This window comes from Oryx dammah, unplaced genomic scaffold, assembly GCF_014754425.2.
Source record: "Oryx dammah isolate SB20612 unplaced genomic scaffold, SCBI_Odam_1.1 HiC_scaffold_26, whole genome shotgun sequence".
NCBI lineage: Eukaryota > Metazoa > Chordata > Mammalia > Artiodactyla > Bovidae > Oryx > Oryx dammah.
This window is the reverse complement of record NW_024070210.1, coordinates 41,729,125-41,745,341: the sequence shown is the minus strand read 5'-3', so window position 1 is coordinate 41,745,341 and position 16,217 is coordinate 41,729,125. Positions and strand designations below refer to the sequence as shown.

The following is a 16,217-nucleotide window of genomic DNA, read 5'->3' as shown; positions in this document are numbered from 1 at the left end:
GCCTTATGTTAGTGGACAATTAAAATTGTCAGCAAAGAGATGCTACAGACCCATGGTGACATTGTCTACTCTGTAGAATAAGGCATCCTGCATCAGCATGAAAAAGTTACAGAAGAAAGACCTTCACCCCTAATATCAGAAATGGAATGATGTTCTGACAAGCAGGGATTTGCAAGCAGCTCTTTATAGAAGACCACCCTCGGCAGGAACCCCCTGCTCTTGTCACTTTAGGAAAGCTATATTACAACTAATTTTTAAACCAGGTACCCCATGCTCTACTCATCTCCAACCCAAGGACATCTTGCAAATCTTTTAATCACACAAAATCCTTTTCATTTGTCAATTTGTTGTCAATCAGAGAAGTAGAAATAAAGACTAATTAACAGATGACCAGATCTCTTCCCTAGTTTCCCGTTCAGTAATCTCCTGAACAAATTGTGTGAACAAGATCACATCTAGAGAGAGATCACAAGGTGTCAAAAAGCCTGCACACAGTGGGGAATGGCAATGACTCTGACCCCCTATCTCAGTGATTAACTGGGATTGCTTTTGTTTCCCTTTAAAAGCTTTCATGGCTGAAGAGAATCTTCAGAGGTGGCTTTCGGGGGATGCTGAGTCCACCATCTCCCAGGATTGCTGGCATTCTAATTAAAGCCACCTTTCTACTGACTTTGTGAGTACGTAATTGATTTTGTAAATGGCAAGCAGCAGGACCAGATTCACTGGATCTGTTCAGTTCAGTCGCTCAGTCGTGTCCGACTCTTTGTGGCCCCATGGACTGCAGCGCATCAGGCCTCCCTGTCTATCACCAACTCCCAGAGCTTACTCAAACTCATGTCCATCGAATTGGTGACGTCATCCAAGCATCTCATCCTCTGTTGTCCCCTTCTCCTCCCACCCTCAATCTTTCCCAGCATCATAGTATTTTCAAATGAGTCAGTTCTTCACATCTAGTGGCCAAAGTATTGGAACTTCAGCTTCAGCATCAGTCCTTCCAATGAATATTCAGGACTGATTTCCTTTAGAATTGACTGGTTGGATCTCCTTGCAGTCCAAGAAACTCTCAAGAGTCTTCTCCAACACCACAGTTCAAAAGCATCAATTCTTCGGCGTTCAGTTTTCTTTGAAGTCCAATTCTCACATTCATACATGACTACTGGGAAAACCATAGCTTTGACTAGATGGACCTTTGTTGGCAAAGTAATGTCTCTGCTTTTTAATATGCTGTCTAGGTTGGTCATAACTTTCCTTCCAAGGAGCAAGCAACTTTTAATTTCATGGCAGCAGTCACCACCTGCAGTGATTTTGGAGCCCAAAAAATAAAGTCTCTGTTTCCATTGTTTCCCCCTCTATTTGCCATGAAGTGATGGGACTGGATGCCACAATCTTAGTTTTCTGAATCTTGAGTTTTAAGCCAACTTTTTCACTCTCCTCTTTCACTTTCATCAAGAGGCTCTTTAGTTCTTCTTTGCTTTCTACTGGATAACACTATGAATTACATGTCCTGATATCCATTCTCTTCAAAACAGGTAATCAGAAAACTAGTGATATGAACTATACTAACTGCATGACAAGGGTTATATATGTTTCTAATGGTTATTCAGATCCTGATTTAATTCTAGTGAGAAATAATTTGCTGTTGAAATTCACTGGAAAAAGTAACATAACTTTTTCTAGGTGCCACAAGATGCTTCCTACAAAAATTTTAAAATACCAAAACAAACTATAAATGTACATTTAATATATTATTAGATCACTTTGGTTTCTGATCCCTAAACTGAGTTGGGCTCACATTTGAAAAATCACATGATGCTTCCAGTGAATTTTCCCTGACCATTGTAATTCTGTGGTTGGCATAGGCCAAAGCAGGAGAATTACAATGGTGAATTGGGAACTTCTTGAGGGCAAGAGTGTGTGTTATTCACCTTTGCCTCACAAGAAAATTCAGCATATAGCAGATCAGTAAGAATGAATTTTGAATTTAATGAAGCCAAGAATCTAGATAATTAAGTTTACCGAAATACATACATTCTCCAAATTCCCTCAAGCATGCTTCAAAATCAGTAAAAATCCATGGGGCACGGAAACTTTCCACCTGGGAGTGGGGGAACAACACATGCCCTATTTTCTCCAGCAGACTCACCATCTTGAGTGTTTGGACTGAGAATCTGGGTCTTGAGTTCCTGCAGGCTAATTCCCAGACATTTACAGATCTCCTCAGGGCTGTAGGGTTCAGGGTGAAGGGCGTCCTCTGTGATCAAAAGCATTTCTTCCAGACTGATCCCCAGTTTGGCCTGCACCTCCTCCAGCCGCAGCACTTCTTTCCATGGCAAGCTTTTGTGCTTAGCCAGGAGCTGCAAATTCAAACCAAGATATATGGTCAGTTTTCATCCCAGAAATTGATACATACTATTTTAATGAGCGAAATTCAACTTTCAGCTTTTTTTTTTTCCATTCAACCTATTCACAATTCCCACTACTGCTTGAAAATGAATTCTGAATTCAGATGTTTGAAATTAAACATGCTTGTGTGACACTCACAGGCTAGTTACGTATTTTTCCTAAAAATAATAATAATAATAATCCCCCACTGATTTTTTTTGCCTGTCACCACTTTCCCTCAGGGCTATTTCTTTGAATAATTTTGTCAGTTGGTCCCTATTCAGTTCATCCCCCAAACACCGCTCTCTATAAAGTCTACAGAAAACTACTCAAATCTCACACATGACCTGAGTCCTGAGGTAGACACTGAATGCCCAATTCCATTAGAGCACTTCCTGTTTACCACATGCCTCTTTGAAATGGCTAACGAATTTAAGTATCTGGCATTTGGAGTCAAGTCCCAGATTTTAAATGAAAACCTCATTGGTGACCTTATGAAAAACCATTTCATTAGGTCGTTGGTGGTAGTACAGCTGTATGTTTCTCCAGCCTCAAGAAAAGGGTCTGGCTTCCACTTACATCCTGAGTCACCCCCTCAATCTGCTGGGGAGAGTGAGTATAATCCAAACCTTTGTAACCAGGTCCACTCATAGGAAACACACTCCAGAATGTGTGTCCCTCATTCTCCTCAAACCACTGACTGAGACCTTCAGAGCAGGTGACAGTCAAAATAATGAAGGTATCTCTCACCCTGGAGGTCTATAAAATTCATTCGCAGGGTGTGAGGACCACAGGTGCAGACAATGCAAACAGCAAAAAGGAGCAAGCAAGAGAAGGGAAATGTGCATCTGATTTACTCTTCTATTATGATGATGATTTGATTTTCTTTCTTTTTGACAGGAAGCAGATTTACCAAAAGACCATTATACTTTGGTTAGGGCCACTCACTTCTGAAGAATGTTATTAACAGTAGTTCTTATATTCATTAATCCTCTTTTAAAACTCTGGCTCATACATTTGAAAGGAGTTAATGATTTTAAAGCAGAACTGGAGAAGGGGACAAAAGAATCACGTGTTTCTATTCAATTATTTCACAGAACATGGCGCCATTTTTTAAAGCAAAGACACAGACTAAGAACGATCTTCTGACCTTGTTTGCTTAACACATTTAATGTTTATTGCTAAGTTGCTTCAGTCGTGTCCAACTCTGTGCAACCCCACAGACGGCAGCCCACCAGGCTCCCCCATCCCTGGGATTCTCCAGGCAAGAACATTGGAGTGGGCTGCCATTTCCTTCTCCTATGCATGAAAGTGAAAAGTGAAAGTGAAGTCGCTCAGTCGTGTCTGACTCTTAGCGACCCCATGGACTGCAGCCCACCAGGCTCCTCCATCCATGGGATTTTCCAGGCAAGAGTACTGGAGTGGGCTGCCATTGCCTTGACTGACACCTCCACAGACAGATTCATTCATTCATTAAACCCATTCATTCATGGTCCCAACTGGAGTATTTTTGGAATACCCAATGTATCCCAAAAATAATTTCAGAAAACTTATAGACATACATAAAACAAAAGAAAAACATACAACATATTTATTTTATACAGAAATAGAGTTAAAGTGGATGATCTAGAATTATGCTTTCTCAAAACACAGATTCAAATCCAACTGAGATAAGCAATGAAGTTAAGAAATTCATACTTGTATGATGCCATATGATTTAAATGTGATTTTTACTTCTTTTCACCTTTGACAACTCTGAGAAAGGTATTATTACCTTATTTAAGAGATGAGAGTGACTTATCCAAAGTCATATAGCTAGTAAGAATAGAGTTGGAAATTTATCCCACATCCTGCACCTTTTTCTTGCTTCCCCAAGGTCACATTCCTAATGGGCTATGCTTGATATCTATGTCACACTACTCAGTTCAGTTCAGTTCAGTTCAGTCGCTCAGTCATGTCCGACTCTTTGTGATCCCATGAATCGCAGCACGCCAGGCCTCCCTGTCCATCACCAACTCCCGGAGTTCACTCAAACTCACGTCCATTGAGTCAGTGATGCCATCCAGCCATCTCATCTTCTGTCGTCCCCTTTTCCTCCTGCCCCAATCCCTCCCAGCATCAGAGTCTTTTCCAATGAGTCAACTCTTCGCAGGAGGATGCCAAAGTACTGGAGTTTCAGCTTTAGCATCATTCCTTCCACAGAACACCCAGGGCTGATCTCCTTTAGAATGGACTGGTTGGGTCTCCTTGCAGTCCAAGGGACTCTCAAGAGTCTTCTCCAACACCACAGTTCAAAAGCATCAGTTCTTCGGTGCTCAGCTTTTTTCACAGTCCAACTCTCACATCCATACATGACCACTGGAAAAACCGCCTTACTCATATGAGTTCAAATCACCACTCAAGTCTTAGAAATGGTTTCTAAACACAAACTAAGATTTGTGTTAGAAGTGAACATTGCAATGATTAAACACACTTTGATGGGTTCCTTCTAAAATAAGAAGGAAATGTGGAGAAAAAAAATCAAAGAACAATCCTTAAGTGATGAGAGTGGGCTCTTCCTAAGAACCCTTCAGTACACACCATCTCCAAGCTCCCAATCCTGGTGTCACTTCAACAAATCACATCGCTTCAGGCACTTGGTCCCAGGAAACTGTCCCAGGACTGTGTGGGGAGAAAGTCTGCAAAGTTGTTTTCAAAGGCTGCCTCTCTGTGTGCCTTTGTTCCACAGGCAGAGACACTAGCAGTTACTCTAGCAATATCCCAGTTTGCTGTTGGGCCCACTTAGCTCTCAGCTGGAGGGTCCAAAGAGCCAGTTCAGTGTGTATTTCAATTAACTCTACCACATACCCTCAGTGACAGCTGCACAGCCATGAGGCCCTGAGTAGTCCACTACATTGTAGAAGTCAAATAGGAAAGCCGCCTAAACCCTTTGAAATTTGGCTCAGGAAACGTAAAGATGACTTGCAGATGAAGGAAGTGGATGGGTAAGATCTGTTGCCCAAACACAGAACTTCGTGAAGGAATTTGCCACTCACAGCCCGGGTGCCTGGCCCTACTTCACATTCGTGAAGCAGGAATAGGGGTCATTTTGTGACAAGTTCCTCACTCAGGAACAGGCTAGGGATATCAGAGAAAGCAGTTCTAAGCCAGCATCTACCATTTTCTTTTCACTATTTCAGATTCCATTCCTGGGAGGTTCCTGAGCCTGGCTGATGCTTTGTGGAAAAGAAAGCAGTCTATGAATATTTTGTCCACAGTCATGCAAAGAAGTAGATAAATTGTGCTGAGACCCTGTCTTAGGCTGATTTCTCTTGGAAGCGGGCCCCGAGACAAGAATTTGCGGGGAGAGGGTGATATAGAGAAGTTTTGGCAGAGGCGTGGAAAATGAGACAGGAAGAGAAGCCAATACAAAGTGCAATGATATGGGAATTTGTGAGGTTGGGCCTGCTGGGCCCTCTGGGACCTGTATGTATACACCTCAGATGTGTCCAACTCAGACAAGAAGGATCAGGTATTTATCCCCTAACTCTCATCTACCATTGTTTGAGGGCTGATTCCAAGGGTTTTAGCTCCCCAGACTTACAGGTTGTCCCATATGCAAAATCAGCACTCTCCTCCAACTGGAAACATCCTCAGTCCAGGAGGCTCCCTGGAACTTCCAGTAAGAGAGTGTGGCAGGAAGGTGCTAACATATGGATCCTAACTCAGGAGCCTATCTGTCAGAACCCACCTCTCTCTGACTTTCTCATTGCATTCTGCAGTATTAACAAATCAATGGGGAAAGTACCAAGTCTTTCTCCTCACTAGGTCAGCAAAGGATAAAATTCAAATCCCTTCTCTGAAAAGTTATTTTCCACACAACAAAAGCATCTGTGTTGGTGGTGGTTTGGATTCTATAAATCACACATGCTTATTTTTAAATCTGAAGAAACACATAACAATTTGAAGATTAAAAAAATGATGAAGAAAATCATCTGTAATCATCCCAATAAGATAACCATCAATTTCCCATCTTACATGCTATGATACATTTTTATGCATACTTCATGCATACCTATACACATATAGTTTGATATAAATGGGATTATACATAACTTTTTATTGTGGATCCCTTTTTTTTGCTGTCTTCCCCTCACCCTCTTCCAGCTACATGGAACCATCCCCCAGTGACTTCTGTGCCCATGTTGAGTTCATAACCATCATGAACTCATTCACAATGTTGACCTTCCTCTGTGTTAGTCATTCCCACTCTCCGTGTTCTCCATATTAGTTTGCAGGCCACAGAATTAGTCTGAAGAAATCTGCAAAACTGTGCAGAATGACTCTGCTACAATCCTCATTGTACCCTCAGCACAGTCTATCTTTTTTCTAAGGCATCCTCAAGCCTGGTGCTCTGGAGCTCATGCATGCCTAAACCTTAAGAGGCACAATGCAAAAAGAAGGCTGGACTCCTGCACTTACTTAGAACAAATCACAACCCATTTTGACTGGAAATTCCCTATTTGTAAAATGGGATACATAATGGCTATCTCATACCCTACAGTAAAGATTAAATAATGTCTCTCTGGTTATACCTTCCCCACAAGACACCTTTTCCTGGGCCTTCAAACATATACAGGTGTTTCCACTCATCAAATTCTTATAACGAAAGCTACTGCTCTTCATTTCTCCTTCTCTTTTACTGTCTGACAACTAAAACCAATGACCCAAGTCACCACTTCCGAGCCCACCGTGGCCACTCTCACTGTTGAAGATGGTTTCCCAGAGGTCCCTCTTATCTCCAAAAGAACTTCCAAAGCCACAGGATTTCTCAGTCCTCTTATTCCTTAATAAATTGGTGGCTTCTGGGATTCTTCACCACCTACCTTCTTCACATTCCCTGTAGCACTGAATTTTCCCAGCTTCCCTCTCACCTCTCTGGTCCTTACATTTCCACCTGTGACTCAGTTTTCTCCTTTTGTTATTATTAAAGATATCTCCCAAGTTTAACACCCCAGCCTTCTGATCTTCTCTTGTCACCTTCTCTCCAAACTCCATTCTGGGTTCAGCAAACTGAACTCAATCCTTAGTCTCAACTATTATCTCAAAACAAATACACCTGAAGGTTTTGCCCAAGTCAAGAGAAACATGCCAAGCTCCAATTTCTAACCACTTGTAAGAAAACACAGGCAAGTGTTATCACCTCCCACTTTCCTATCACCTTCCATCCTATGTTCCCCATACCTATGAGTACAGCACTATGCTTTCCATCACTTCAGCTTAAAACCACAGCCCTTTGCAGCTCAACACTTCGCCTGCACTTGCACACAACTGCATGCAATGCATGTTCACTCCTCTGAATGAAGCACTCATGGCTCATGACTGCATGCAGCTCACAGCCAACCCAAGGAGACAGGCATCCAGAAACAATTACACAGTGAAGAACTTCCTCCATGTGATAAACTGCTACAGTGGAAAAATATAGGATGTGACAAGAGCATTTAAAAGGACATTTAACTTAATGGCAGTGGGGAGGCTGGTCAGGGAAAACTTCCTCAAAGTCATAGCATTTATACCAAAAGGAAGACAGAAACCCAGTCACAGCCTTATACCTGACCTTTCACCAGGTCTAGTCAGAGCTTCTTTCCTTTTGCATCCCTCTCTTGTGATCCCATCCCCACTGACACTTTAAAACTTCTCTTCAACCAAGTAAAAGTTCCTGCGGCCAACTTAATGTTTCTAGAGTACGTTAATATTAGCAGCTCCCACTGCTTCCAGGACCAAGCCTGGGTGATCCTCAGCATGGCACTGAAGCATCCCCTGCTACACCTGGTTCCACCGACACATAGACCCTATTCCCAGTGTATGCATGCCCTGCCCAGCGGCCAGGACTCACTGTCCTGGGAATACTCCATGCCAGCGTCCCGGCAGAGTGAGCTCGACTAAATCAACAGGCTGAGTGAAACTGGCTAGATTCCTGGGTGTTTGTTTTTTTCTCCACTCAGATTCCAAAAAAACTGCAGAAGCCCTGAGAATGTTATACCCACTTCTCACCACACAAAGAATAAGCTCCATATTGACCACTAAGTGGCAGGAGCTAAAAACTCCTGAATGAGTGATGGCAGCTGACAAGACGGGCTCTGTTTAAAAAAAAGTCACACTGTAAATTTTCCCTGAAGTGTCAAAGGACCGCATGAAACCTTCTTTATTGCTTCACATGGTGCCACAAGGAGCTCAGGGTATGCAAAATGCCAACAGTATAATTTCCCTTCCCTCCTGCATCACACATTTTGTCCCTCAATATAATTAAGGGATACTCTCTTCTAATAGACACAAAGCATTTCTGGGAAAGTTTAAGCCACTGAATATATATAAAATATGAAAAAATTGTCCTCATTAAAGATTTCTTGTTACTTTGTTAATTTAAGAACATAAAAATGTGCTTCACTTAAAAGAATCATTTATACAAGTTATAATTATAAATCTCTATTGTGTTTGCCTTGATATGTTTTAAATTTCAGTTGAAATGCCTATAAAGACTCTAACTTTAAGTACATCTGCATTAATTAGTTTTGGGAAGCTGTTAGAAGAAGAGCAGGGAGGAACAGAAAGAGAGGAGGAAGACCTAAGAACAGAAGAAACTGAACATTAAAGCAAAACAAAGAAAAACCATCTTTATTAGTTTAGTGTCTTTTCCTGTGCTATGGAGACACAAAAAGGTACTCATCTTTCAAAAAGGGATCTTGGGAAAATAAGAGGGGAAAAATAAGTATTACTTATTACAGTTTTGCCATGTGGAGCTCTACCTAATCAGTCTCATTTTCAAAGCTATCTTGATTTATCATTTCTCCACTGACCCTTCATTTTTATTGTCTGAAAGAAGAAAGTTTACTCAGAATAAGAAAAGCTTCTTTACCTTTTTAACATGAGAGTTTATTTCCTGACTTAATGAGACCATTTCCAAATAAAAATTATACTCATTCATATGTTGCTGAAAACAGAAAGATGGCACCATATTATAAGGAAAACATGCTTAGCCGAATTTCAGTCTACATTTGCTAGGCATAAGCATATTCTTAACATCAACATCTATCTGCATAGCTTATATTAGCAGTTTTCTATATTAGCAATAAATTTTATCTTTATTCCTCTTTTGTACTTATATATAATCTTAGATTCTCATGATTTGCAGCAACATGATTTACAAAATATTCTGCATCTTAATAAAGCCCTTCAATTTTCTTTCCTCCACATTTTAAAAGAGAGAAAAAGTCAGAGTACTTAAATAATGAGTTTTATCTACATCAGTTGGGAGGAGTGTGTAGCAGGAAATCAGTTTCACTGACCAAAGTCCCTCCAAAATGCACATGGCGTTATACAGTTAAACTCAGAAGACGGCCTCAGGAACAAAAGGTCCTGCAGTGGATTAAGGTTTTCAGTTACCTCCTACGAAGGAGAAACCCTTTTTCTATTAGCTGCAAAAAGACATCCCCCCACATCCCATTCTGACAACTTTTCACTACAGAGATTCAGCACCACAATTTTATTTCTCTTTTTCTTCTTGTATCTCTGGAAAAGAATCATTACAACATGAACCCACTTCACATATCTTGTACTTGTTTTGGCTCTCCTATGGATCTCATAGATGATATCTAATTTCATGATAAAACTCTGAAAACAATGTTGTGTATGTTTGAGGTCTCCTCAGGAAGGCAGCACTTACTCATCTATCTCAAAAAGTCAACAGGAATAAGCCCTTAAACAAATAAGACACTAATTTCTTCCATCTCCTGGAAGAAGAGGCTTGCCCTAAAAAGGGAAAAACAAAATTCACTGAAGTCTTTGACATTGAAAGGTTAACTGCACTACTTCTCATATCTGCACTGATCAGAAGAGTTTAATATTAAAACATTTCTCACTAAAGATATTCAGTGAATACTTCCTAAGTAGATTTAAGACTTGACTGGCAAGTGTCTTCTAAACTGGGGAACAGAGAACACGAACCTTGTGGTTTGTGTTTCTCTAGTAGACACCAAGCCTGCATTTTTTGAGGGACCAATGATGGCCAATGGTGCATGTAAGAGGACCGAGGATTGAGGCTATTATCACTTTTGTTGAAGAAACATGATTAGCTATGGTCATCTCCCAACAATCATCTCCAACTTAGCTTTCTCCACCCATATACCTAACCCGTGGCCTGTGTTTCACAGATATAAGTTGAAGTGTCATCATCTCCCCAGTGCCATGCTAGAAGACTCAACTGTAAAGTTCAGGTAACTTCTAAATAGCTAGAGGTTGCAGGGCACACCTATTGGTTTATTTATCTGCTGAGTTGGAAATCAAATTGCTCTATACTAAAAGAAAAACTTCAGTTATAATACTACTGCTGTCAGAATGTTGCCCTAAATTTTATGGAAAGAGACAAAATAATAGGGAACAAAGAGAAAAAGAACAAGAGAAAGCCTACTTCAAGTTTCACTAATTTGCCAAGTCCATACCTTTGCAGCCAGCCGACACTCCATCACCCTGATATTGAAATGAGAAGTTGCTGCCTTATTCATTTCCACACAACTGTTGGCAATCACAAACACTGCTCCACTTGGGAGTTTCACATCAGTTGCCCTCAGAGGACTAAATTCTATCAACTTGGCCTATTGGGAAAAAAATGACAGGTGAGATATAAAGTACTAGAATTTAAAAACTGCTTAAACATTTATGATTTACCTTAGTAAAAATTGTTCCCCAAAATGCATTCATGTATCAATTCAAATATGTTTAATCTTTATTTTTAATTGGAGAATAATTGCTTTACAATGTTGTGTTGGTTCATTAGATACAGCCTAGTGTAGCCTCTTAAAAAAAAAAAAAAAAGGAAATCTGAGTCTTAAAGGATGAACAAAAGTAGGATGGACAGAGGGTTTGTTTCCCCAAATAGAATGTCAAGAAGAGGAAAGAGGCCAAAAATAACATAAGGTGTTAATAGTTTTAGGTATTGCAATTTAACTATAGCTTGGAGGTTGAGGGCTGAGGCATGGTGAGATGATAGAATTGGAGGGCTGGTAAACCAAGGGTCAGATTATGAAGTGCTTTGCAAGCCCAAAGAATTCGGACTTTGTTAAGACTCTACAGCTAACTTATCTTAACAACAAGACTCTTGCCATCATGTCTACTTGTCAGGTCTCATCCAAAACACCTAGAGTTTTTTTCTTAGCATTAAACCAGGTTTCTTCATGTCTCCTGTCTTTGGCTTAGGGGAATCAACAACAAATACTCTTAACAGGAAGAAATCCAGGTATTCTTGGAAAAGAGCCAAGCCTGTACGAATACTAAGAAATGATTTTTTTTTTAATGTCTGTTTCTATTTTGGAAATGGGCAGTTTACTGCAACTACCAAAACCTCTGTTCTGCCTATGGGAGTTATAGCCTAGCCAAGGGGAAGTAGTATTGGCTAAGGAATTCATTCCTGGCTTCCTGTCAGCATTCTTCTCCCTGCCACTAAAGCCCCAAAAATGTTGACAGAGAAAAATGATTCCATAGAGTAAATTATAAAAGAGAGAGGTTGTGAATATATGTAGCAAGAGAACTAACATTGGGGTTTAAAACCAACAGGAGATTATGAAAATGCCATGAGATGCAGTGATTTGGGACAAGAGCAGGAAAAGAAGTCCCAGTAACTAACGAGTTGAGAAATAGCATACTAACAATGAATTAGAAGGAGGAAAAAACCCTAGACACAAGAGGAAAAGAGACTTGAGGTACAATTCTGAAAGCTTAAGGGAGAGGTGATCAACATGAAATGGAAGTGAATTGGTGATAAACTTGAATTACAAAGGAGTTAAGAAATATCATCCTAAAATACAGCCTAATAGAACAGGCCACCCAGAAACAAACACACTGAGGACCTTTCTGCATGAACTTTCCCAAGCTGACATTTCCAAATAGTTCAATGTCACCTACAGTTCCTTCTTCTGCAAGAAATGATATGGACTGGTCCATCCCTCCTCCTTCGGTGCCAATGTAACGCTCACTCTTGGCGCAGATTTCTGCAAGCTCCACCTGGAAAAGTAAAATAGATTTGCACTGTGAGTACATCATAATCTGTTGCTCATTCATTTTCCACTCCAGACATGACAGATGGGTCTGAATTCCAGAGCAGTTCTGATCCATTGATAGTAGCTGCCTATAGCACTGATTAACAAAAATCCAAGGATATTCAAGTTCCTTATTTATATGGCAAAGCACTTACATATAACCTATGCACATCATCTCCTACACTTTAGGTCATTTCTAAAATACTTATATTACCTATAATAGAATGTAAATGCTATGTAAATAGTTATAAATAAAATGTGAATGCCATGTGAATAGTTGCTCAGTTCAATTCAGTCGCTCAGTCATGTCCGACTCTTTGCGACCCTATGAATCACAGCAGACTCTTTGCAACCCTATGAATCACAGCATGCCAGGCCTCCTTGTCCATCACCAAATCCCGGAGTTTACCCAAACTCATGTCCATTGAGTCGGTGATGCCATCCAGCTATCACATCCTCGGTTGTCCCCTTCTCCTCCTGCCCCCAATCCCTCCCAGCATCAGGGTCTTTTCCAATGAGTCAGCTCTTTGCATGAGGTGGCCAAAGTATTGGAATTTCAGCTTCAGCATCAGTCCTTCCAATGAACACCCAGGGCTGATCTCCTTCAGAATGGATTGGTTGGATCTCCTTGCAGTCCAAGGGACTCTCAAGAGTCTTCTCCAACACCACAGTTCAAAAGTATCAATTCTTCAGCACTCAGCTTTCTTCACAGTCCAACTCTGAATAGCTCCTAGTGCCCAGCAAATTCAAGTTTTTCCTTTGGAAACTTTTTGGAAATTTTCTTGGAATATTTTTGATCCATGGTTGGTTGAATCCACAGATGCAGAACCTGAATATACAAAGAAGCTGACTGTATTTGCTATCCCTAAAAGATTCCTCAGAGCAAGCAGTTTCTCCCATCTTTTTATTTGCTCCATCCCTCTCTAAACTGGCATCATCAAAAATCTCATATGGGCACTCATTCATTTCTGCCTCAGCTTGCTTTGTCTTCCAACAGTGTACTACTGCACAGTCTCCCCACAGCCAAAGTGAGGTCACCCAGCTTCATTTTCCAATCCAAAAGTAATGCTGCTCTGTGGCATTTCTATTAAATGCAAGAATCAAGACCAGCATCATCTCATCAAACACATCTTCCTCTAATCAAGATGACGAGGCCCAATAAATGAACAAATTTCTAATCCAAACTGGAAATGTCAAAATATCTGTTTAAGAATCTTCTATGGCTCTCTATTGATTAATAAAATAAGTTCAAATTCCTCAATGTGGCATTTCAAAGCCTTCCAAAATATGCAACCAATCTGCACATGAAATCATACTATCTACCACTCTTTTCCAATTATATTTGTCTCCATGACCATCTCACACATTTATGTAACCTGGAATTATTTCCTGTCTTCTCTCATATAAATCCTATTGCTATTCAATATCCAGCTTAGTGGCTACCTACTATGGGCAAGTCACTGGACTGGCCGACTGGCCACTCAAATCTTCCTCCATCATACAATCTTCCTTCAATACCGTTCCCATTATGGCATCCTGTTTCTCTACATCCCTACAATACTGATAGTTAGTATCATCCACTTACTCTATTATCCATTCACTCATTCATTTTTTTCTTCTAAGACTTAATTCAAGCATTTATTTCTCACCTATTTCACTGGAAGTTTCTCCTAAAGTGATCATTTCTAAAGCACTGCTATAATTATCTCTTGCTTGCGTGGTTGCCAATGCCTTGATAATCATACTTCTCATCACGGTACACAACATCTCTAATGACTTATCCCTTGCTCACATCTCCAGCCTGCTCTCCTACCACTAACCTGGTAAACCCTAGGCTCAGACCAGGGTTCTTTCTGTTCTTCATCACACCCAGACTCCCTCAGTGCCTTTAACAGTGTGATTTTCTATCCTCACTCTACTCAACCATCACCTCTCCCTGAAGCCCTTGCCACCACTGAAATGCACACATCTACCATATAATCCCTCTTCTTCTCTTCCTCTATAAAACTCTATGCCCATTTACCAAACCGTGCTTTAAGTATGGCTTTCCTTGTGTTTTTATCCATCAGTCTATGGGAGGCCACGCAGTGCCCAGACCAGAATCCACTTAACAAAACTGAATCACATAGTATTCATTATTACTCTTTAATAGTGTCAGGTTTCAATCACACCTATTAATATTTACCCCAGAAAATTGCCAGTCTTGTGAGAAATGGATAGAATTAGTATTTATTCTGTGTTCTCTACCTCACACAATCCTGAGCACATAGAAAATACTCAATAAACACCTGCTGCTTTCACTTTCTGAGACTAGCTGCCCAAGCATCATCTGATAGATCCTGTGTCATATCCCTTCCTGGATTCACTAATGCTAACTGCCTCACGACACGAGGTAAGCTTGGTATTTTTGACATAATACACATTGTATGTGGCCTGATGAACACATCAGAGATGGCAATGTTCCATAATAAGTACATTTTTTAAAAAATTAGTAACCAACAGGTCAAAGCACTTGGATTTTAAAATGTAAAAACATAATATACCTAGGAGAAGTACATGCATGATCCTATGAGAACTAAGGAGACATGGGTCCCTACATAAGTGACAGGGGCCAGTGTGAAAAACTGCCTTCCCACAACAGCAATGCCAGGTGGTACAAGTGGTAAAGAACCTACCTGCCAAGGCAAGAGGCACAAGAGACACAGGCTCGAACACTGGGTTGGGAAGATCCCCTGGGGAAGGGCATGGCAGTCCTCTCCAGCATTCTTACTTGGAGAATCCCATGGACAAAGGAGCCTGGCAGGCTACAGTCCATAGGGTTGGACATGACTGAAGTGACTTAGCATGCACAACAGGAACAGGAGTCATGTTTACATGCTAAGTTCCTGGCATTATCTCTTTTGTGAACATTATCTCCTTTAGGTCTCCAAACAACCCTCTTCTTATCCTCATTATATAGATGAGGGAAAAGAGACTTGGAGACACAGATAGTGGAGAAGCCAGGATTTGAACTTCATGTGCCTAACTCCAAAGTTTCTGTTATTTTTACACTGGACTAATTACACTCCTGCTGCTGCTGCTACTGCTGCTAAGTCGCTTCAGTCGTGTCCGACTCCGTGCGACCCCATAGATGGCAGCCCACCAGGCTCCGCCGTCCTTGGGATTCTCCAGGCAAGAACACTGGATTGGGTTGCCATTTCCTTCTCCAATGCATGAAAGTGAAAAGTGAAAGTGAAGTCGCTCAGTCGTGTCCGACTCAGCCACTCCATGGACTGCAGCCTACCAGGCTCCTCCGTCCATGAGATTTTCCGGGCAAGAGTACTGGAGTGGGGTGCCATTGCCTTCTCCAAATTACACCCCTACCCCTCACCAAATAATATACCCAAATAACACCCCTCACCAAATAATATACCCAAATAACATAATCTACTTTTTCTACTACTTCAAATGAAATGATAAATGAGATCCTCAAAATTTAAGTATTCTCCTTCTTAAGGGAAAAGACACTAAAGCATCAAGAACTATATGCTTATTGTTTTTAAAAAAAAAATCTCTGAATGTGTGGCAACAACTGAATACTTCAATGGAAATATGTTAATTTTTGCAGACTATCTATCTCCTCAAGATTCAGAGGAACCCAGGACTCCCCAGCATCTCTGTGTCAAGGAGAGTCCATCAGCAAGGTTCTGGACATCCCCATCCTTTGCTGCTACTTTTCATGCTGAACTCTGACATGTGTATCTCATTACTAGACAGACAATAACC

General features: G+C 40.8%; 1 protein-coding gene across 4 annotated transcripts in view; it reads right to left on the bottom strand.

The window, feature by feature from the left end:
- The window catches only part of GALK2 (galactokinase 2), a 153,594-nt gene that overhangs the window by 43,815 nt on the left and 93,562 nt on the right, over positions 1 to 16,217 (bottom strand). For all 4 annotated transcript variants that reach the window (XM_040226480.1, XM_040226482.1, XM_040226479.1 and 1 more), the window contains 3 exons: positions 12,319 to 12,417; positions 10,860 to 11,012; positions 2,144 to 2,354 (listed from right to left, as the gene is read on the bottom strand). In XM_040226480.1, the coding sequence (XP_040082414.1) occupies positions 2,144 to 2,354; positions 10,860 to 11,012; positions 12,319 to 12,417 (463 nt within the window). The remainder of the gene's footprint in view (positions 1 to 2,143; positions 2,355 to 10,859; positions 11,013 to 12,318; positions 12,418 to 16,217) is intronic.